Raw genomic sequence first — 21,975 nt, 5'->3', positions numbered from 1 at the left:
TGTTCTCCATGTTAACACCTAATAGAGTAACGGCCAATAAATAGAACCCATATAAACAAGAAAACTCTTGGGGGCCCTCAGTTAGTTTGAAGAGTGGGAAAGGAAGCCTGAGACCAAAACTAGCACATAAACTCTTTTACGTGTGTGTTTGTACTAGTTTGAGAACTGCTGCTGTGGGGTTGGGACCCAACTCTGAAATGGGTGGCTCATAGAATGGGCATGTTCAACTTGACTAGGGATTGCCCACTATTTCCCAAAGTGATTGTGCCAGTGTTCATTTTCACCAGCAGTATTTGAGTGTCCTTGTTTTTCCACGCCCTAAAGTTTGCCATTGTTAGTTTTTTGTGGGGGGTTTTTTTTTTTTTTGCGCCTTTGATGGAGATGTTGGAATATCTCATTGTGGTTTTAATTTGCATTTCTTTGACTACTAGTCAGACTGAGCACTTTGGTATCTCTGTGGGCCATTTGGTTTCCACTTCTGTGGAAATCACTTCTTCGGCTCTTTTTAGTGCTTTGTTCATCCATATAAATTACAGAATCAGCTTATCATGTTTTGGGGGGTAAAAAACTTTTGCTGGGGTATTGAGTGGAATTGTGTTAAATCAAAAGGTCATTTGTGGGAGGCTTGATGTCGTCATGGTTGAGTCTTCCAATCCGAGAACCTGGTATAACTTTCTATCTGCTAAAGTCTTTCTTGTTGAGAGATTTTATAATTTTCCCCATAAAGGTGAACACATTTTTATCAAATTTATCCTAGATAGTTTACATGCATTTTCATTTTTTCATTTTTGACAATATTTTATTTTTGTTGTGTAAGTGGTAAAAATTTATTTTCTAAATGGTTGCTCCTGGTTTATAGAAAGTGCATTTGACTTTTTACATTAAAATTGAATTCAGAAACCTTATCAACTCATATTAATGTTGATTATTTCTAGATGAGCTTGGGATTTCTGCATGGACAATAATATCACCTTGAACTAATGGCAGTTTTCTTTCTAACTTTCCAGTTCTCACATCTTTAAATGCTTGTATTTTCCACTGGCTGGAACCTTTAGTGTTGAGTCAAAGCAGTGATAGAAGCCTACTTGTTTTATTCCTGATCTTAGAGAGCACTGAACACGTCACCATGAAAGTCTCTGTAGAAATCCTTTAGCAAATTGAAGAAGTCTCCTTCTATTCCTGGTTTGCTAGTTTGGGTTTTTGTTTGTTGTTTTCTTTTGTTCCCATCTTGACTCATGGTTGAGTTTTCCTGAATGCATTTGTTCCTCTATTGGACACATTCATTGCATCTCATCAGATGTTCACTTGGTGTTTTTCTTTTAATGCTATGGTAGGCTATATTAATTAGGGTTTTAAAATATATTGTTGCATTAACTAATATTTTATTTAGGAGGTTTGACTCTGTATTTATAAATTGGCATGTAATTTTTCTTTCTATACTTTTCTGTGCATTTTTTAAAAATATATCTTTTTATTATTTTTAGAGAGGGGGGAAGGGAAGGAGAAGGAGAGGGAGAGAAACATCAGTGTCTGGTTGCCTCTCCTGCACCCTTCACTGGGGACCTGGCCCACAACCCAAGCATGTGCTCTGACTGGGAATTGAACCAGCGACCCTTTGGTTCGTAAGCTGGCACTCAATCTACTGAGCCACACCAGCCGGGGCTTTTTTGTGCATTTCTCACATCAAGATTGTGCAGTTTTCATGAGATGGGAGGTAAAACATTACAAAACTTGCATTGTTCAGAAGGAGAATAGAGATATTAACTATAGATGTTGTCAATTAAGTGTGAATATTTAAAATTACGGTAACCACTGAGAGACACAATTAAATATTTAATTTCCAGGCCCGTGGAGGCATGAAAAGGGAGATAAAGAAAATATCATCTCTCCTGCAGGAGCAGGAAAGGAGGAAACAAGTAGCCTAGTAACTAGGAAGCGCACAGTAGAACAGCAGAAATAATCTAACTTTATTAATAGTTGCTACCAATATAAACAAATACATGCTTGTTATCAGAGTAAAGTGTTTAAATCTTAGTTGCATGCTGCCTATAATAGACTAACCTAAAATAAATTAATGTAAAAAGGTTGAAAATCAAGAGATGGAAAACGGTGTATAAACAAATATTAACCAAAGTAATCCTGTATAATCTCCACTTTCATTACACAAAATATTATTTAGGGTGAAAAACAATACACATGAAAAGGGATACTACTAGTGATGAAAGTAACCGTATAAAGGTGTAACAATTAGGAACTAACAACATAAAAAGTATCTAACAATATAGCCCCAAAATACTTAAAGCTAAAGCTCCCAGGATTATGAGGGAAATACAGAAAATCCACAAACATATTGAATGATTTTAACAAACCTCTTTCAGAAATAGAAGAAAGCAAGAAATCCTTAAGATGTTGGATTTTTAACACCACAGTGAACAAAGTTGATAATATTTATGTAATGTGTGTGTGTGAGTGTATAGACTCTTCTATCCAGCAAATAGAGAATATAGCTCCTTGAATATGTTTTCTGCTCTTGGAGCTTTTGCAAACATTCACTACACATTAAGTCATAAAGGAAGTCTCAGAAATTCCAAAACAGCTAGATCATACAGAGCATGCTCTCACACCGTTAAGCAACTCTATTAGAGGTCACAATAAACAGGTACTTAAATCAAGTGTTAGGGAACTGAAATGACATAACTCGAAATAATCTGTAGGTTAACAACTTACTGGCAACGCGTGTGATTCTTACTTCTGCGAAATAACCTGTGGGCTAACGAGGATATCACAATGGAAATTACAAAATACTTAAAACTGAGCAACAACAAAATGTTTCACAGCATTCACTAGAAAACAAGGCCCAAATAAAAATCAGCTAAAGATTCGATTCAAAAAGCTACAAAATGAGCACAAGGTAATACAGAGAAAGTAGAAGGAAGGAGATAAGAGCAGATATTCATGGTATAGGGAACAGAGGTAGTAGGTACAAACTGGGTCTGTTTTTTTTTTAATGTGCCCCAGGCATGAAACAGCTCAGGCCACCAACACTGGCATCAAGCTAGGATGCAAAAAGGACTCTAGTCTAATGTGCCGGGGGTTGTGAGCTGGTTTTTCTAAAGGACTAGTAAAATAAACAAACCTAGGATGACTGATTAAGAAGAAAGGGAGAAGGCAAAGACATACATAAGGAACAAAAGCAAGATATAACTATATATACAGGTGACAGAGAGGTTTAACATCCTAAGAATAATACAATGACCAGCTTTATCACATTAAGTTAATAAACTTAGATTAAATGTAGAGCTTTTTTGGAGAAGAGAAGGATCACTTAAAATGGTCTCTGAGAGGTTAAAAACCTACATAGATCGGTGACTGTAAAATTCGGTTGGTGCTCATAGGTCTCTACGACTCTCCCCACCCTGCCGCCGTGTAGTCTCACACTGACCCAGAGGTGCAAGCAGTGTTGTAGTCCCAGGAATGCGAAGATGATTCACAATGAGAAAATGCAGCAGAGGAATTTAACACATGAGCCTAATGCTTCTCAGTGAGATTTTTGAATATGTACAGTTCAACAGTCAAAATTATAAGAAGATAAACCTTGACGAGTATCGTATCTTTATGCCTCTTCACTCCCTCCTCTTTTTAGGTATCCACATTCGCTTCTTTATTCTATATTTGTTTAAGCCAATACAAACATAGTATATTCCTTAATAAAATTAAACGAGGGAAAATGTTTGTTTAGATAGAAAGCACACTGGCTGTAATTCGCTGTTAGGAAAACCAAACAAACACAACTCAACAAACCTGGAAAACTTTCTCAACTCTAAGTGTATCTTCTATAAACATACAGTCAAGGTCATGTTTAATTGTGAAACTTCAAAATAATTCCCATAAAGTCAAGAGAAAAGGCATTGATCACCACTATTTTGTAATTGTACAGTATATACAATGAGTAGTTACCGATATGGCAAGAAACATAATAAGTATGAGATTTGCCAGTCTACCATTACTGTCTCATGATGAGACAGGACAGTGAGAAGCTAGGAAAATTCCTGGGTGAGTAGAATAGGGAAACTGAGACAGAGGGCTGAACACAATGACCCAGCAGTTTGCAGCCAGATACAGATGGTCACCGGTGGGGGAGGAAGGCCCCAGTGCCTGGCCCGGGCAAAACTGGGAAAACAAGGACCTTGCCCCCAAACTAAACTCTTCTTCCCTAACCTTTCCTCCCTGGAGATAAAATCTAGGAATCCCTTTCAGCTCCAGGCCCAGAAATGCAGCAAAACCAGGTTGGCAACACCAGAACCAAATGCAGTGACTAGAGACCCCTACCAAATGAACCATCAGTGGAGACCGTGACCCTGAAAGGACACACGTGGAAGACTGATGAACGTTCTGCTGAAACCCTCCCCTGAGAACTCCCCTAAGATTGCCGCCTGCAAGAGAAAGAAAAACGCCTCCAGAGAAAGACCCAGCACGCGTGCGCTCTCCCTCTGGGGAGCAGCCGCGCCATTTCCTTTCCCTTCTCCCATTTCTTCCTCCTAACCTCTAAGGCAGTGGGCAGCTGGCAGCTTATCCCAGGCTAACCCCCTAAAGCTGTCTCGAAAGCCCCCTTTTCTCAGACGTCCCAGTGAGCTCAGGCAGCCCAGCCCAGGCTCTCCTTGTTGCTTCTCCTATGCTAGGCCCTTCCTTGTTTCCCTGTCCTCAGCTTTAGTCAATGTATCTTCATAGCGACCTGCACTCACGTTACGTGAAATCTTCCCTACACCAAGTCAAGAACCCACACACTACAGCTGGCCCTTGGCAGACCCGCTCAGAGCCAGGCCCCTGCCTGGAAACAAAAATCTCTAAGCTGCATAGTAATCTAACAGAAGAAATGTACAACTTTGTCTTTGATGGAGAAAATTATAAAATGTCATTCAAGAACATTGAATGAAGACCTGAATAGATCAGCGCAGAGATGTGTCATCTGAGATATGCCTTCACATGTCCAGCACAAGAATCCAGCCCTCGAAGGATAGGAGCTAAAGCAGAAAGTCATCTTCTTTCTCTGCACCGAAGTCAGCCAAGTCCTGACTGTGTACAGCTCTAGAGCTAAGAATGTTTTGTGGGGGTTTTTTTGTGTATTTTTAAAGGGTTGCTAAAAGCAACAACAAAAAAGGAAGAATCAGCGACAGAGGCCATATGTGGCCTTTGAAGCCCAGGATATTTATGTATTTACCATCTGGCCCTTTACAGAAAAAGTTTGCCACCCCCTACAGTAGACTGGTGGTCCTCAAAGTGTGATCCCTGTACCAACAGCCGCATCTGCATTCTGTAGGAACTTGTTACAAATGCAGATTCCGGAATCCCACTCATGAATTTGCTGTCTAAGTGTGGGGCCCAGTAATCCCAGTTTTAACAAGCCCTTCCCGTGAGTCTGATACTTGATGCCTTTTGAGAATCACTGCTAAAGGCCAATGGCTCAGTCCCATCATAAAATATCACCTGCTTCTCAGTCTCTGTCTCTGAGATCCTGGGTACTTGTGGCCCGCCAACAGGATGCCCTTAAGGGAATATTTTGTTAATTAGGCACCTGATTGTTCCCACTCCCTCCCATTGTTGACATATACACAGTCCAGCCAAAAAAGGAAGAAAAGAGTTCTCAAAAGTCCCATCCTGGAGAAGAATTAGTCCTGCATTCTTAGCCCCAGGATTGGTCCTGGGTAGTTATCAGTCAGATGTCAGGCAGTTTGGATGGTGGGTGCCAGGGGGTCCAGCAGATGGCCACCAGGAGGTCTGGTCCTGCCTGCTGGTCTGGATATGTGAGTCCTTCAAAGGCTAATCAGAGGGACTGGAAAGTTCACGTTTAAGTTCCCAGACTGGTTCAAACAAGAGTAAAATAATTCCCTCATGCCTCAACCTACTGGATTTTCGTAATTTAGCAGCTTGAGTGTAGTGACTCCATTTTATTTCTGCGTTCTGTTCCTCAAAGCTACTCTCTTCCTAATCTCTACCTGTGCTTTAACCATTGTGAGGTAAAGTCCTTCCAAGTGACGTCCTGAGTAGGTACATAGGGGTGGTGTGTGCAAGCACATGCGTGTTTTGATGTTTTCAGATAACTCGTGAGCGTACATCTTTAGCTTCTTTCTGTAACATCCGGACTCACCAAAGGCCTAGTTTTCTGAAAACTTCCTGGCACTTGAGGGTTCAGTGGCCAGGGCCTGTGTTTGAAAGCAGCAAATTTTTCATCATAAGCAGTTATTATCACACTTGTGTCCCAGGCAAGGTTCTTTACCTTGGGTGTTTGGCGCATTTTCTGTTCTTCCTCTCTTCCCCAGGTCCTCTACCGCCCCCACTTTTTTCCTGCTTGTCTCCTTCCCCCCTAATCCTCTCCTCTGTCTTTCCCTCCCTGTTTTCATTTCTGTCTGTGGGTAAATTCTTAACAGGTATCTCATACGTAAGGACATGTTTCATGAATAACAATGATCACTTTATTACAAACAGATTTCTAATTCCAAAGATCTACATCCCTAAAAGCTATCCAAGAGCAGGTGGCTCTAAATTTCTTACTAACGGGCATGGACTCATTGATGGTATCCTCCGTGGTAACGGCTGCAGTGGCAGTAATAATGAGAGTAACAATAATGTTTTCTTCTTATCAAGACTAATATTTACAGATAGAGAGATTTACCACTTTGCCACCTATTGTTCTAGGTAGGTGACTCTCAGAGCCTTGTCTGAAGACTCTTGGGGAGGCCCAGTCCTCTCAAAGACTCTGTGAGCTCAAGACTGTTCTCATCCTAATGCTAAGCAACCCTTTGCCTTTTTACCTCGTGCTCACGTTTGCACCGATTACACAGAAGCAGTGGGGTGGGGGGCAAAGCTGCTGGCTCGTCAGCTGGAACCCAGGCTCGTGGTCATTTTAGTCTTCACTATCAGCATTCTCCATTTTCGTTAAAAAAAAAAAAGGCAATTTTAGTTTAGAAAGCCCCAGTGAAGCAGTACATTTTATTACATCCTGACCCTTGAGTATATGTTTTTAATGTTGCATGTGACAAAATCGAGAAGTAGGCATTAAATACTTCTACATGCTTGTGTTCCAGCTGAATTAGTCACTTTCGTGTGAAAGAGCAACTGGCAAGGAAGCGGTGGTTATTCAGACTTGGGTAATTGACAGAAATTGACTTGAAAATGAAGTCAGCCTGTAACTTCACGGGAAGCACTGTGTTGGTCCAGTGCGGAGCGCTGTCCAGCAGCCAGACCGGATGGTGTTTCTTCAGGAGACAGGCGCTCCCAGGGCCTCCTGGATGTTACACGGCATCAAGCCTTTTATAGCCAACTCGTGTTTCTAAATTCTAATTCAAGGAAAGTTGTGTTTTGAATACTGATGAATTTTCAAATAACAAAGGTAAAAAACAGTTTCCAAGGTTCACCTACTACAGAACCACTCATTGTTTCGACCAGAAAAATAGAGCTGAGATATTGAAAGCCATTTCCAAGGTAACACTGTACAAATGCATGATTTATGGCCTAATCTCATATTTTATAGTGCTTTAAACTTCCAAGTACTTTCATATATACATTTTCATCTGATCCTCACACAACCCTGTGAGTATAAAAGCAGCTTAGAGATAAGAAAATCGGGACTCAAAGAAGATAATTCTCTGAATGCACTTTGTATTTCCCTGCCCTTTAAACTATTATCTCTGAGGGTCTGAAATAAGGCCGAGAAAATGCTCAGGAGATAGAATCTGTGAAACTTGGCAACTAATAGGTGCAAAATCAAATGGGGATGAAGGAACCAGAGAATCTTCTGAAATCTCTTGCTTGGGCCCCTGGGAGTGACCCATTAACTGCGAAAAAAAAATTGAGAAGGAATAGATTTAGTCAACAAACGTTTCCTCATTCTTAGAATGGGTACACAGTGGTGTTACAGTCTCTATGAGAAAGCATGGCATGCATGCCAGTAACTCTGATTCAAGGGGAAAGTGGCACGTGCCTTAAGAAAGGCTTAGTTTGCCTGGCTGGCGTAGCTCAGTGGATTGAGCGTGGGCTGCGAACCAAAGCATCGCAGGTTCGATTCCCAATCAGGGTACATGCCTGGCTTGCAGGCCATAACCCCCAGCAACCGCACATTGATGTTTCTCTCTCTTTCTCCTCCCTTCCCTCTCTAAAAATAAATAAATAATCTTAAAATTTTTTTTTTAAAGTATAGATCCTTTATAAAAAAAAAAGGCTTAGTTTGCCTTCAATTCCTGGTCAGAGCACATGCCTGGGTTTCCAGCCAGGCCCCCGGTTAGGGGTGTGCAAGAGGTAACTCATCAATGTTCCTCTCTTTCTCCCTTCCTTCCCCCCTCTCTAAAGATAAATAATTAAAGTCTTTAAAAAAAGAAGAAGAAGAATGGCTTAGTTTAAATCCTATAGCTGTTCACAGGTGGGAAGGAATGACTTCTGGGCTCTGGGGAAATTTTCTGGAAGAGGAAGCCTTTGAAAGGAGTCTTGCAGAACGGTCAAATTTGTGCAGAGGTGGTTGTGAGGAGACGAGGAGATTTCGGTTACCGGAAGAGAGAGAGCAGGGCACGGAAGGGGGAGTATCAGGCACAGGTTGGTAAGAACATAGCATGTGTGTAATCTGAGCATGGGACATTACTATTGGAAACAGTTATTCCAATATATGATAGGAAATGTTAACTGCTGCATACTGGTCAGTTTTCCACTTTGTATTTACATATTTTTTAAAATGGCAGTTGCCAAACCTGTCTTTTTAAGCACAACGTGGTCCGTTACATGTAAAATTTCATTTTTCATTGATGAGGGTAAGGATTTCAAGTTCAGATAACATAATCGATCTTCTCAGATGTTGGTGTATAGTTATAGAAAATGTCCTGAAAAATATTTTACTCTGGTCTTGTTTTTTTTTAAGTCTTTGGTGGCTTATTTAAAGTAAATCTGCAGTCTTTAGATAACTTTATTCTCTTTACCCTTAGAAATTCATTAATCCCTTCAATTGCATCTTCATCTGAACTGCATCCCTGTGTCTGTGGTCAGATCTCCTTTGACATTAGTGTTTGTCTTCCAGGTCTTCTCCTTTGACATTAGTGTTTGTTAGTAATCACTGAGGAATTTCTCTGACTTGGATATGTATTACTGTTTCTCCCCTAGATAAGCCAGATAAATATGATCCCCGTGACGTGAAAAGGCTACAGCAAGATGATAACTGGGTTGAAAGTTACTTATTTTGGAGACACGATGTTGTCGATGAAACACTGAAGATGCTTGATGAGAGTTTTCAGTGGAGGAAAGAAATGGCCGTCAACGGTAAGCTGTTCAGTCTACCTTGAACTGTGTACTACCTCCTGCATAAATGTTCACTGTTTTACTTTCATCTAATAGTGCTTTTGCAAATGTCCTTCGCAGTCATCACAAACATCAGAATCTAATGTTTTATACAGTCCCCATAATACTTTGAAAATGGTGTCATATGGCCCTGGCTGGTGTAGCTCAGTGGATTGACTGCGGGCCTGCAAACCCAAGGGGTCGCCAGTTCGATTCCCGGTCAGGGCACATGCCTGAGTTGTGGGCCTGGTCCCCAGTTGGGGGCACATGAGAGCAACCACACATTGATGTTTCTCTATTTCTCTTTCTCCTTCCCTTCCCCTCTCTCTAAAAATAAATAAATAAAATCTTTAAAAAAAAAAAAAAGAAAGAAAGAAAATAGTGTCATATGGCCATGTCCAAGCTGGATCACTGGAAAGGCAATCAGATCACGAGGGAGCAGAATCACTCTCAGGCTCTGGGCCCACAGCAGTCTCCTAATCTGTGCTTGTTCAGTTTGGTGCCACTCAACAATAACAAGACGGCATCTTCGCTAGCAAGCCTAGAGATAAGGAGATACCATTCGCCTGTTTTTCTCTGTTGTTGACTTACATCTTCCCCTCTCCCCAGAGTTCCTTGTGCTAATCGGGATTCCATAAGGAATTAATGAACAGGCGTCCCCAGAGAGCAAGCTTACCCCCAGAGATGCCTTTGGCAGCCTTCTTTTAACTGCTAGATTTGAAGGCCTACTTTTCAACATGGAAATTTTCTCCACAAACAGGAATTTTAAGCCTCAGAGGGGGTTTTATTGTAATCTTCAAGTATATGGAGGACTCTTCTCAGGAATGGTGACCCATTATTTCTCTCCTCCTGAAAATTAAACAAGAAACTGCCATAACTACTGGTTTTGATGGGGGTATACAGAAGGATTTCCTGATCTGGAGAATTGTAAAACCACGGGGTGACTGAGTCTGGGGACGTAATACAAAATAGTCAACAGATAAATCCAGAGCACTCACTGCCCCCAGTCTTCACATCTGTAGAGGGAATCCATCAGAAAGGGAATATTTAAGAAATAATTGGACTCGAAATGTCAAAACTGGAGGCCATTTCAACAAACCACAAAGCATTTATTAATCAAGCAAACAAATATTAATCTGCCATTTCTAAATCACAAGTACAAGATAAACTTTTAAACTTAATAGTTTTTCTGAACATAGAATTGCTTGTTGCCAGTGGTAAACCGCTGATAGGTGATAAAAGGGGGTGGAGAAAGATACAGAAATCCTTGAAAGTTCTTGGGGAACTAGCAGTGAATGTAACAAAAGCCTTGGAACTCGCTGCCTCAGTCTGTTGGTTATCAGCCTCACTAGAGACTGAATAGGCGTTTTTGTTCCTCCTACTAAAGGAACCAGCATTCTTCTTGAAGTATTTTCCACTTGCCCCAAGAATATAAAATGTATTAAACTGTACCAGATAGCAGACTCTGTAGAAATATATTATTTTGCAAAAGAAACCGCAGTGATTTTTTTTTTCATGAATTCTGGGGCCGTAATGTGGATGTTTACTGGCGTGTCCTCTGGAAATTCCCCAGCTGTGACAGTATCTGTCTGAAAGTCTTTAGGTGGAACGCAACCAGAACCTGGAAATGTGTCCACATAAATAATGAGTGAAGTGTCAAAGGGCAATGGATGTTTCTCATTTCTCTCATCTGTGTCTTTATATAGTCTGTTTGCTTAGTGAGAAACAGCATTTTTATTGCCATTCTATCCAGATGTTTGCATAAGCTTTATCTTTCTTTACATCAGAACTACTAGGTAACTTGAACCTTCCATTGTGAGTTTGCTTTTTTTTTAAAAGGCCTCTCTCTAAGTGATAATTACTCATCAAAGTTTATTACTTTTTAGATCTGACTGAATACTCTATTCCCAGATGGTTATTGGAGATTGGAGGCATCTATCTCCACGGTTATGACAAAGAAGGGAACAAGTTGTGTAAGTCCACCTAACTTCTGTACTACCGGCTTTTCATGAGTGTGAGATGTTTTCATGTATCTCAGCAGAATTAGTAATAGGCGGCACTCTCTCCACACGTACCACCCAGCAAGTTTCCTACAGCTGGGGGTTGTTGGGGCCATCTTGACTGAGCATCAGATATTAGTAGTGATACTACTGTTTGCATTATAATAAAACACACAAAGGCAAGCGCTACATCCTCCTGACACAACCAAAATAGTGGCGCTCAGAGTCATTAACTTCTTTGTCATTTGACTGATATTAAAATTCAACCCAGTATTTTTATGAAAAGCCCTTTTTTGACAGTCCCTAATGATGGATAAATGGACTTTTTTCAAGTTTCCCAGTCTGCTTCCCTTAGCTTCCTTCTTCAGTCTGTGTGATAGCAGGAGAAATAGTAACGCTCATTCCTGCTATACCGGAGGACTCCCTTCTCCCCACCTTGTCCAAAATCCAGCTTGGTTTTGTACAGGCAGGGGTGTCAGAGCCCCACCCCACACAGAGTCGGCGCAACTTGCTCCCCTCTGACGTGCGGTCTGTGCCTGGCCGAACAGTACTCTTTGCCTTTTCCTACCTCTGGCTGCTCCTTCTCAGTCATCCTTTTTCATTTCTCTCTTTCCGCCTGTCCCTTGAATGTGCTTCCCTGGCTTCCTTCCTTTCTTGGCCTCTTTGAGTCTCCAGCTGATGCAGTCTCCGTGGGCAACCTCCAGTACCTTGCCAGCTTCAACCTCCCCCAAGCAGCAGTGAGCCCACCGCGTCCCCAGGCCATATGAATTGATTGCCGTCAATTCATTGCCAGCCAGCTGCCTTTAGCACAGCATGCGGCTGAACGTCCGCATCCCACCCCCCCCAGGGTCTGTCTCTGTGCTGCCCAGCTTAGGCCAGCAACCATTGCTTTCCCCTCCAACGGAGCTTCACGAGCCCCTCCCCATTTCCCCGGCACTTCCTCAGTCCAGCCCCTCACTATCCCCTTCCCCCCAGTCCCTTCCCAGGGCATCCCCTGCTGGATTTCCTTCTCCGCCTCTTCCCGTCTCCCCTCTGTGCCACGGCCTCTGAGGTGTTGTCAGTAGGAAGATCAGGCCACCTCAGCATTTCATTCAGGGCCGTTCGAGCCCAGCCCTGGCCACGTAGCTTCTCCTCTCATCGTTCACCACATTTTGTCTCAGCTGCCACCATTCTGAACACGCTGCCACGTTCCGCGCACGTGCAGGACACCCACTCACACCTCCATAGTGCTTCTGTCCAGCTTTTCGTCCAAAAGAACATTTTTTTTCTAGTGCTTGGCAGAACCGGTGGCTTTTTTTTGTTTGTTTGTTAAGCACACTGAAGAGGACTCTTAGGTCATTACCAAATATTGTTTGTTCACCTGTATTTTCTTTCCCTCATAGTTACATTTCTTTATTTCCTAAGAGGATGGGGAAAAATACTTTCCTGTCTGCTACTCTGTAAAGTGCCCAAGTGCACAATATTTCTTCTTCTTAAAAAAGGCAGAGATGTTTGTAATCTGACACACAAGATGAATTAGAAATGGAGAAATGAAAAGGGAAAGAATGCTATATGTATACAATGACATTATAATGCCCTACACATCTTTCTTCTTTTTATCTTTATGTTCTGCTAAAAGTATGGATCAGGGTGAAGTATCACATAAAAGACCATAAAACCATCCTGGACAAAAAGAAGCTTATCGCCTTCTGGTTGGAACGTTATGCTAAAAGAGAAAATGGAAAACCCATAACAGTGATGTTTGACCTGTCAGAAACTGGGATCAATAGCATAGTAAGCATTTTTTTTTTTTTAATTCTAAGTCATTGTTCATCGTGGTGTGCTCCCTCCTGTCCTCCCTGGCATTCCCCTTGACCAAATATTGCTGTACAATTGAGCTAACTAATTTATGTCCGGGATTTATCCCCCCCCACCCTGCCGCATTGTGAGTGAAGTGAAGCATACAACAGGGTTTGCAAAGAAATAAATGTGCTCCAGTGTCTGGCATTGAAACTCTGGGTTTCCTAGAAATGTTCCTTGTCTGATACACAGGATATAAAGGTGGGCTGTGGAGGCTGGCAGCGTACTGAGTAGCTGTGGTAGCAGGGAACTTTTCTAACAAAGTCCGTACCCCACAGCGTCTAGCCCTGTGCCTGGCACAGCATAACGCACCCAGTAAATACTGAGGCAAGTGACGGCTGCTCTCCGTCGTACCATTAGGTTCAGCCTGTGCTTTCCAGTTGCGAAATATTCCCCTGAGTTTTGCACATGCAGCACTTGGTGATTTTGTTGGGGCTGCTGGTTTCCTTGTGTAGGTCTGTTTTTCGTTTCACTTGGTCAGCTTTGGAAACCACCTCTCTCCAGGTGGTTTTTCCCAAGCTGGAAAAATAAGTAAAACCTACCGGTCCTTATTTTGGGCCCTTGTGACCGTAGTGGTAACTACAAACCCTTCATCGGGGACGGGGATCCATTAGCATGTGGATTGGAACTGTTGTCTCTTACATTCGAACCCTGGCTCATTCTGGTAGCAGTGAGGTGCCGTTTGCACACCCGCCTGGGACAGTGTTTGAACCTTTTCGAAAACCCACTTGGCAAAGTATGTTAAGAATCTTAAAGTGACCAGAGGGGAGAGGGGAGGGCATTTCAGGGGAAAAGGGGAAGGGTTTGCAGGAACAAGTATAAAGGACACATGGACAAAAACTAGGGGGGGGGCAGTGGAAACGGGAGGGAGGTGGGGAGGGCTGGGGGAGTGGGCTGGGGTGGGGGGAAAAGGCAGAAAACTGTATTTGAACAACAATTAAAATAAAAAAAATCTTAAAGTGTTTGCATTCATACTATTTGTCTCGTAACTAACTTCTGGAAGTCTATTCTCATGAAAGAATCTTGAGTACAGAAAAAGCGCTATGCACCAGCGTGGCTTTTCAGAGCGGGATGTGAAATAGCGAAAAGTTAGACAAAATGTGAATGTCAGCGTGGGGCAATGGTAGGCTGTGGTGTTGTAATGGGTGTAGTATGTGTAATGCTGTTCATAATGGATTTGTAGTACTATTGGAAAATGCCTTTCTAAAAAATGTTTTGTAATTCTCCCCCAAAGATATGTTTATTGATCTTAGAGAGAGAGAAGAAGGTGGGGGGTGGGGGAGACACTGATGTGAGAGAGAAAGATTGATGAGTCACCTCCTGCACGTGCCCTGAGACTGGGGACCACACCCACAACCCAGCCATGTGCCCGACCCCATTGACCACAGCCTTTTGGTGTATGGGACGACGCTGCAACTAACTGAGCCACCCGGCCAGGGCAGAAAGTACCTTTTTTTTTTTTTTTTATGAAACTAGCAACCAGGTTATATCATAGTGAAACCTACCCCCCAAAAGGAAACCTTAGACATTAAAAAAGACAAAACAACAAAAAACAGACTAGGGAGAATCACTGGAGAGAACTAGAGATGAGTTTTGGGTGGTGGAACCACAGATTTTTTTTTCTTTCTTCTTCATTCGTCTGTATTTTAAGACTTCATTGCCCTGGTGTTTTTTTCAATGTAATTTCTGTATCATTGAGTTTTAAATTACAGAGTAAATCATTTTATGCCCAAAATCTAAATCAAAATGCCTGTGTAAATAATAGTTCTTAAAAGTAAATCATGATTCTGTTATCTTTTATGGATAATAATTTTCTAATTATTAACCAAGATTCATGGAAAATACATGTTAATGGTTTTTATAGCCAAGTACAGGGGCAAAGAATTGACTTGAACTGTCTGCTTTTTTTTTTGCAAGCTACTAAAGATGCGCTGTCTCATTATCTTCAATTCATAAATAAGGTTTATTTGCATGACTAAATATTTCAATCAGTATTGTTTTTATTTTTTAAAAAATTTTATTTATCTTTAAGGGGGAAGGGAAGGAGAGAGGGAGAGAAATATTAATGTGTGGTTGCCTCTCGTGGGTCCCCTGCTGGGAACTGGCCTGCAACCCAGGCATGTGCCCTGACTGGGAATCGAACCGTGATCCTTTGGTTCACAGACCTGCGCTCAACCCACTGAGCCCAGGGCAAAATCAGTATTGTTTTTAAATACTTGAATCTTACTGAATTATGTTTATATATCACCCTAATGATTCACAAAGGGTTTAGGTTGGCTTACAAGGATGCATTGCATACAGAAGTACAAAGCAAGAAATTTAAACAACTATTTGTTAGAGTTGGCTGCTAACTTACCTGTCAGCTTTCAGCACCCCACCTGAAAGCAATGGGATCCTTTAACATTGCTCAGAGGGCATACTTTAAACCCAGCGTCTTAGGAGAACTATATGCATTCCTGATACTTAAACTAGATAGAAAAGTCTTTCATGGGGTCCTCAAAGGGAGGACATTTTACAAGATAACGAATAGCATCCTTGAAAACATTCTCGCGGAATGCAGACCAATAGTTTCCTGGAGCTTTTTTATGTAGCACTCACTAATACATACACACACCATAGACATCCCATCAGATCCACTTGAATTAACCGTAACTTCAGGCTTTATAAGCAAGACCATCAATTACATAGAAGAGGTAAACAAGAACACTGGATAAAGGCTTTTTAGGCAAAGTCTCTGGGGGCCAGAGATCATATACTAGGTAACCAAAATTATATATAAGTAGTTATTGAGATATTTCTTGGACTCTTAACTACAAATTATTAAGCTCTATGCACAGTAGCTATAATGATTAGTTTATAAAGGTATCATTACAGAGTAGGATTTGTCCCATAATACTTAAAATTGGTAAGGATACTTGCTTACAGTTTACTACAGTTAAAGATCCTGCAATTCACATACTAGGAATGTCTTTATAGACGCTCTAGGAAAACCCACCCTTCAGTAATTGATGGGTTTAAGTTTGCCTGGTTACATGTATCTTTCACCCTATAGTCCTTATAAGATGGCTGATCAGCACTAGTAAGTCAGCCTTTGGCCGTGGAATAACATGGAATAAAATGATCCATATGAATAGTTATCCTAATAACCTGATTTCATGTTGCTGTGTTCAGTGCAGTGGAATCAACCAAATAGCTATATTTATAAAGCCTTCCAGAAATTGAAGTCAAATGCCCTGGGTGGTGTGGCTCAGTGGATTGAGCGTCAGACTGCGAAGCAAAGGGTTGCATGTTCGATTCCCAGTCAGGGCACATGCCTGGGTTGCAGGCCAGGTCCCCAGTAGGGGGTATGCAAGGGACAACCACACACTGATGTTTCTCTCCCTCTCTTTCTCTCTTCCTCTCTCTCTAAAAAAAAATAAATAAAATATTTAAAAAAGAAGAAGAAATTGAAGTCAATGAACAGCACTTGAATGTAAACTGCGAAATTCTAATTGTAGTTCTAGGTCCCAAAATAAGAGGAAAGAAGCTAGAAGTGAAATAGATACAGCAGGCCAGTATGATCAGATTAATTGTTGAGTAAAATATTAATATATTTTATTGAAGCTATTATGAGGTATAGAAATTAGCCTTAAAAGCAAATATAGCAGAGCTTACATACATATGCATTGTTACCCCAAGTAGTCAGGTTGTAAACTGTATACCTATTTCAATAATTCTTTAACTGTTCGACAGTTTTTTAGAATTTTTCTATGGGAATTGCTTTTAGATCATTTTATAATGCCATGCTACCTTAGCAGCCTGAGGTATCTAAGTAGTTTGAGGTAAAATAAGTGATATTTAAGCTTCTGATTTTTTTAACTCAATTTTAGGACTGATTATTATAAGTAGTGTAATGACTTAAAACCTTAATTCTTGGGAATATATATATTTATATGTGAGCTTATTGTTAAAGAATTTAATAATTGTCTCATTTGTATTTAATAATTTATCACCTTTAGAAATGTACAGTTTAAAATTCTCTAATGTGGACCAGTCTTAAAGATTTAAATGTATAATTTTTTTTTAGGACATGGATTTTGTACGCTTTATCATCAACTGCTTTAAGATTTATTACCCTAAATACCTCTGTAAGTAACTTATTCCTTTATAGAAAATATGAAATGTAGAAACTGTAAACAATGCGTGAGAATTGTGTATTACAGACTTTAATAACTGAAATGTTGTTTTCTGATGAAGAGCTTAAATGTGTTCATAGAAGTTTAAGCGCATATTGTAGGTACAGGGAAAATTTTTCATAAATAATCATTTTCCTTAAGAGTTTAAGTTCTAAACTGTACATATGGCATCCTATTACATACATGCATGTATGCACACATATAGGAACATAAAAGCATACATTTATTTCCAAGATTATCCCAATTTTAGTGATCTTTCAATTGAAAAATTCCTTTCAAATATTTATTATATAGAACTTCCTACATACAAGGAACAGGTAAGCAACACTTATAACATGGACTGTGATAAGCTATAGTCATACATCCAGTACATATTGTTACTAATTGGTAGTTACAAATTGTCATTGAGTAAACACTTGACTAAAGTATACTACGTTTGAATCTGGCATTTGGAGTTTGTTTTTAATTGTGATTATATCATTAATTGCCTGAATGAAGAACTCCTAAATCTTGCTTATTTTCGATTTACTGGATTTATATGATGGTTTTCCCCTGGAGAAATGAAGATGCCTTCCCACATAAATAGTTAAATATTTTTAACCTCAGTGGGTTGACTATGAAAAGACAAGAGAGAGCCCTGGCTGGTGTAGCTCAGTGGATTGAGCGCGGGCTGTGAACCAAAGCATTGCAGGTTCGATTCCCAGTCGGGTCACATGCCTGGGTTGCAGGCCATGGCCCCCAGCAAGCACACATTCATGTTTCTCTCCCTCTCTCTTTCTCCCTCCCTTCCCTCTCTAAAAATAAATAAATAAAATCTTAAAAAAAAAAAAGAAAAGACAAGAGAGAGGCAACAGGGGCATCAGCAAATGGAAACTCGCAGGTCCGCTTGGGCGCACCCTGGCAAATGCCACACACAGGGTCTTTTAGAACTTGTGACGCAGGGGACACTACAGCATAAAATCCCCAAGTCATCTTACTGTAGCATGCTTTTGCATTATTATTATTAACATGAAGTGCAGAACAGACAAGAACCGTCATGGATCTATTAGCATATTTATTGGAACTGTTGTCTCTTACACCTTCAAAACCTTGGCCGTTGTGTCTTCAGAGAGAGTAGTCATGAATGTTTTCAGGAAAAGACAGTGTTTGGTTTGGGGAACCTGCAGGATCTGAATTCTTCCTGGGTCTAGCACGTCCCCTGGTTCATTAAAGCTTGCTGAGCAGTAGCCAGTCTGGGGTCACTAGGGAATCAGCACTCCACATTGTTAGCTTGCTTCTCTTATGTGCAAAATGAAGTAAAATGACCACTTCTTTATTGAACTATCTAATGGAGTTTGTGAAGAGCCATTTATAAATAAGTAGTATTAGTATTACCTTATAAAACACATCCAAGATTTTTTTTGAGAAACCTATTAATAAATTCATGGCTCAATACAAAGATGAATTAGATTCATTCCAGTTAGAGAAAATGTATATATTCTACCTATATAATGTAATTTTACAGACACTGAATTTTGTAGTGTCTTAAATTGGTTATCTTCAAAATCTGTCATGAAATGTAAGTATTATTTCTTAATATCTTGAGTCTAAATCTTTTTACACATACCTCAGATGAAGACTCAAGTATTAAGTACCAGGGTACCTCATTGCAAATACCTTGTTCTTTACATGTATTTTTACTGTCCCACACTAATATAATCATTCTAGCAAATTCTCTGCTAAGAGAAGAATGAAATTACATTTTGATTCTTCTGAAATATAAGAATAAATTGGATATCAAAATCCCCTTTGTGTTTTCTGATTCTTTCTCACAATAGGGCTGTTTAACATCTTCATCAAAGTATGCAAATAATGCCCTGGCTACTGTGACACAGTGCATTGAGCACCAGCCTGTGAATGGAAAGGTCACTGGTTCAATTCCCGGTCAGGACACGTGCCTGGGTTGTGGACCAGGTGCCTAGCTGGGGGCATGCGAGAGGCAACCAATGGATGTATCTTGTGCATCTATGCTTCTCCCCCTCTCTCCCTTCCTCCCCTCCCCTCTTTCTAAAAATAAATAAATAAAATCTTTTTTAAAAGTATGCAAGTTATACTCCATAAACTTTGGAATGATTGGCTTCCTGGAACTTACAATATTAAGAAAAGTGGAAATAATTTTTTCTCTTAAAACATAGTGATTTATTAAAATGGCAGCAGCAACTGTGAGAGTGGTTTAAAAATCTCTAGAAAATTATCGTTGAAAGTATAAATTAGAGTTGAACTTGTTTTAAAGTTCAGTAGACTTCAGCATAATATGACATGCCAGATCCAAAGACTCCATTTATCCACTTACATTTAGATCATCATTTTTTCTAGGTCAGGTATAAGCGATACTACTATAGTGGTACTAAGTCACGATTAATGATTTTTTTTTCATTTCATCTTTCAGCAAAAATAGTGATCTTTGATATGCCTTGGATAATGAACGGTGAGCATATTACTTATACTTTCTAAAACAAAATGTCTGATTTTCTTCTTTCTTCGCCAATTTAGCCACATTTCTACGGTTGTTTAAAAAAGTTTCTATTTGGCTTGGTACATACTCTTAAGAGGCTAGAGCTAGAACAGTCAAAGGCTGTTCCTAAGCAAATTGGGCTAACTTTCAACCCCTGGGAACACCACTGGTCTTCCCTAAAAATGGCCTCGGGAGGTTCAACCACTCAGGCAAAACTCTAGTCAGAAGCCTCAGTCTGACACCCACAGTTGGGGTGTTTCAAAGAATACAGGCCTTGGCTACGTTTTCTCATGAGCTTCAGGTGTTGAGGACGAAGGTAGGATGAATCTGAAATTTGCTTCAAATCTCTGTAGTCGCATAGCCCTTATGATGGTTATAATAAGCGGAACCTCGGTTCTTAAACCTAATTTGCTCCGGAAGGTTGTTCAAGAAGCAATTTGTTTCAAAACTAGATCATTTTTTCCCCACTAGAAATACTGTATCCGCATAAAAGGGTTGTCAGGTCGAGAACTGAAGTTTTGTATACCAACCGAGACATGTTTTCCGTGCAAACTTGGTCGAGAACTGAATTGAGATGGGAGATGTTCGAGAATCAAGGTTGGACTGTGTGTTTTTTGATAAAAATGTTTAAACTACTGAAAAACACTAGTAATGAAAAACACTTCTCCCAAAGAAAAGCCCAGCACCAAATGGCTTCACTAGCCAATTCTGCCAAATATGTGAAGAAGAAGCAACACCGATCCTTTGTAAATTCTTCCAAAAAACCCAGAAGAGGAACAATTCCCATTTCATTTAATGAGCAACTATATCCCTAATAACATACATCACAGGACAACTACAGACCAAGTACCCCTTATGACTACGGATGGACCAACCCTCAATAAAGTACTAAGAAACTGACTCTAGCAATATAAAAGGGATTCTACACCATGACCAACACAGATTTATCTCAGGAATGCAGAGTCAGTTCAACATAAGAAAACCAGTGTTATCCAACATATTCATAGGCTGAAAGGGGAAAAAAAACACATGATTATCTCCATAGACACAGAAAACAGCATTTGAAAAAATTCAGCACAGTCTCATGACAAACACACTCGAGAAAGTAGGAATAGAAAGCAAGCACCAATAATTGAAACAGTTGTGAAGTTAGGGGGACCACAGTGCTTCACACTGGGCTACTACCCTCACTTCTGACACCAACTGTAAGTTCAGGGGGTTCCCAAAACCACTCTCACTCGGGTTTACCGGAATGACTTACATAACTCACTGAAAGCTGTTACACTCGCAGTTACAGCTTATTGCAGAAACAGGGTTCAGATTAAAATTAGCCAGGGGAAGAAAAACAGTGGAACCCAGGGAAGTACCAAATGCAGAGCAAGTTCATTGTCCAGCATCAGTATGTGGCAGCACCCATGGAGTATTGCCAACCAGAGAAGTTCACAGTGTTCACAGTTTTTATTGGGCTTCATTACATAGGCCCTGCTCATTTCCCACAATGTCTTATCTCAGTCTCCAGTGTCTCTAGGGCTCTACTGCCACTGTGGGACACAAAGCCCCCACCCTAAGTTGTATTGTTCCAGTGTGACCCAAGGTCCCCAGACAGACAAAGACTGCTGGCAGGCGTGAAGATTATCTCCCAGCAGCTGAAGACAAGGGCCAGACATTTCTTGGAAAAAGGTTAATTCTTTGCTACACAGAAGATAACTTCATCAGCCTGATAAAAGGCATCTTTGTGAAACCTGCATTTGTGAAATCCCATAGCTAACATGGAGTAATGCTAACCGTATTTGCAGGTGACATAATCTTCTGTATGCAAAATTTTAAGGCATACAAACACAAAAGAAACTTACAAGTAATCAACAAGTTCAGAGCCCTGGCTGGCGTAGCTCAGTGGTTTGAGCACGGGCTGGGAACCAAAGTGTCCCAGGTTCGATTCTCAGCCAGGGTACATTCCTGGGTTGCAGGCCATGACCCCCAGCAACCACACATTGATGTTTCTCTCCCTCCCTCCCTCCCTCCCTCCCTCTCTCTCTCTCTCCTTCCCTCTCTAAAAATAAATAAATAAAATCTAAAAAAAAAAAAAAAAACAAGTTCAGCAAGGTGGCACAAGGCCAATACAAAAAATCGATTGTATTTCTATATACTCACA

General features: G+C 40.6%; 1 protein-coding gene across 2 annotated transcripts in view; it reads left to right on the top strand.

Moving 5' to 3' along the window:
• The window catches only part of MOSPD2 (motile sperm domain containing 2), a 41,537-nt gene that overhangs the window by 5,961 nt on the left and 13,601 nt on the right, over nt 1–21,975 (top strand). For both annotated transcript variants that reach the window (XM_045856108.1, XM_045856107.1), the window contains exons 3-7: nt 9,142–9,297; nt 11,202–11,288; nt 12,934–13,088; nt 17,221–17,281; nt 19,758–19,796. In XM_045856108.1, coding sequence (XP_045712064.1) covers nt 9,142–9,297; nt 11,202–11,288; nt 12,934–13,088; nt 17,221–17,281; nt 19,758–19,796 — 498 coding nt within the window. The remainder of the gene's footprint in view (nt 1–9,141; nt 9,298–11,201; nt 11,289–12,933; nt 13,089–17,220; nt 17,282–19,757; nt 19,797–21,975) is intronic.

This window comes from Phyllostomus hastatus, unplaced genomic scaffold (genome assembly GCF_019186645.2).
Source record: "Phyllostomus hastatus isolate PE091 unplaced genomic scaffold, TTU_PhHast_1.1 phas_scaffold_12, whole genome shotgun sequence".
Classification (NCBI taxonomy): domain Eukaryota; kingdom Metazoa; phylum Chordata; class Mammalia; order Chiroptera; family Phyllostomidae; genus Phyllostomus; species Phyllostomus hastatus.
The sequence above is the reverse complement of the archived record's forward strand: the minus strand, read 5'-3'. Positions and strand labels throughout refer to the sequence as shown.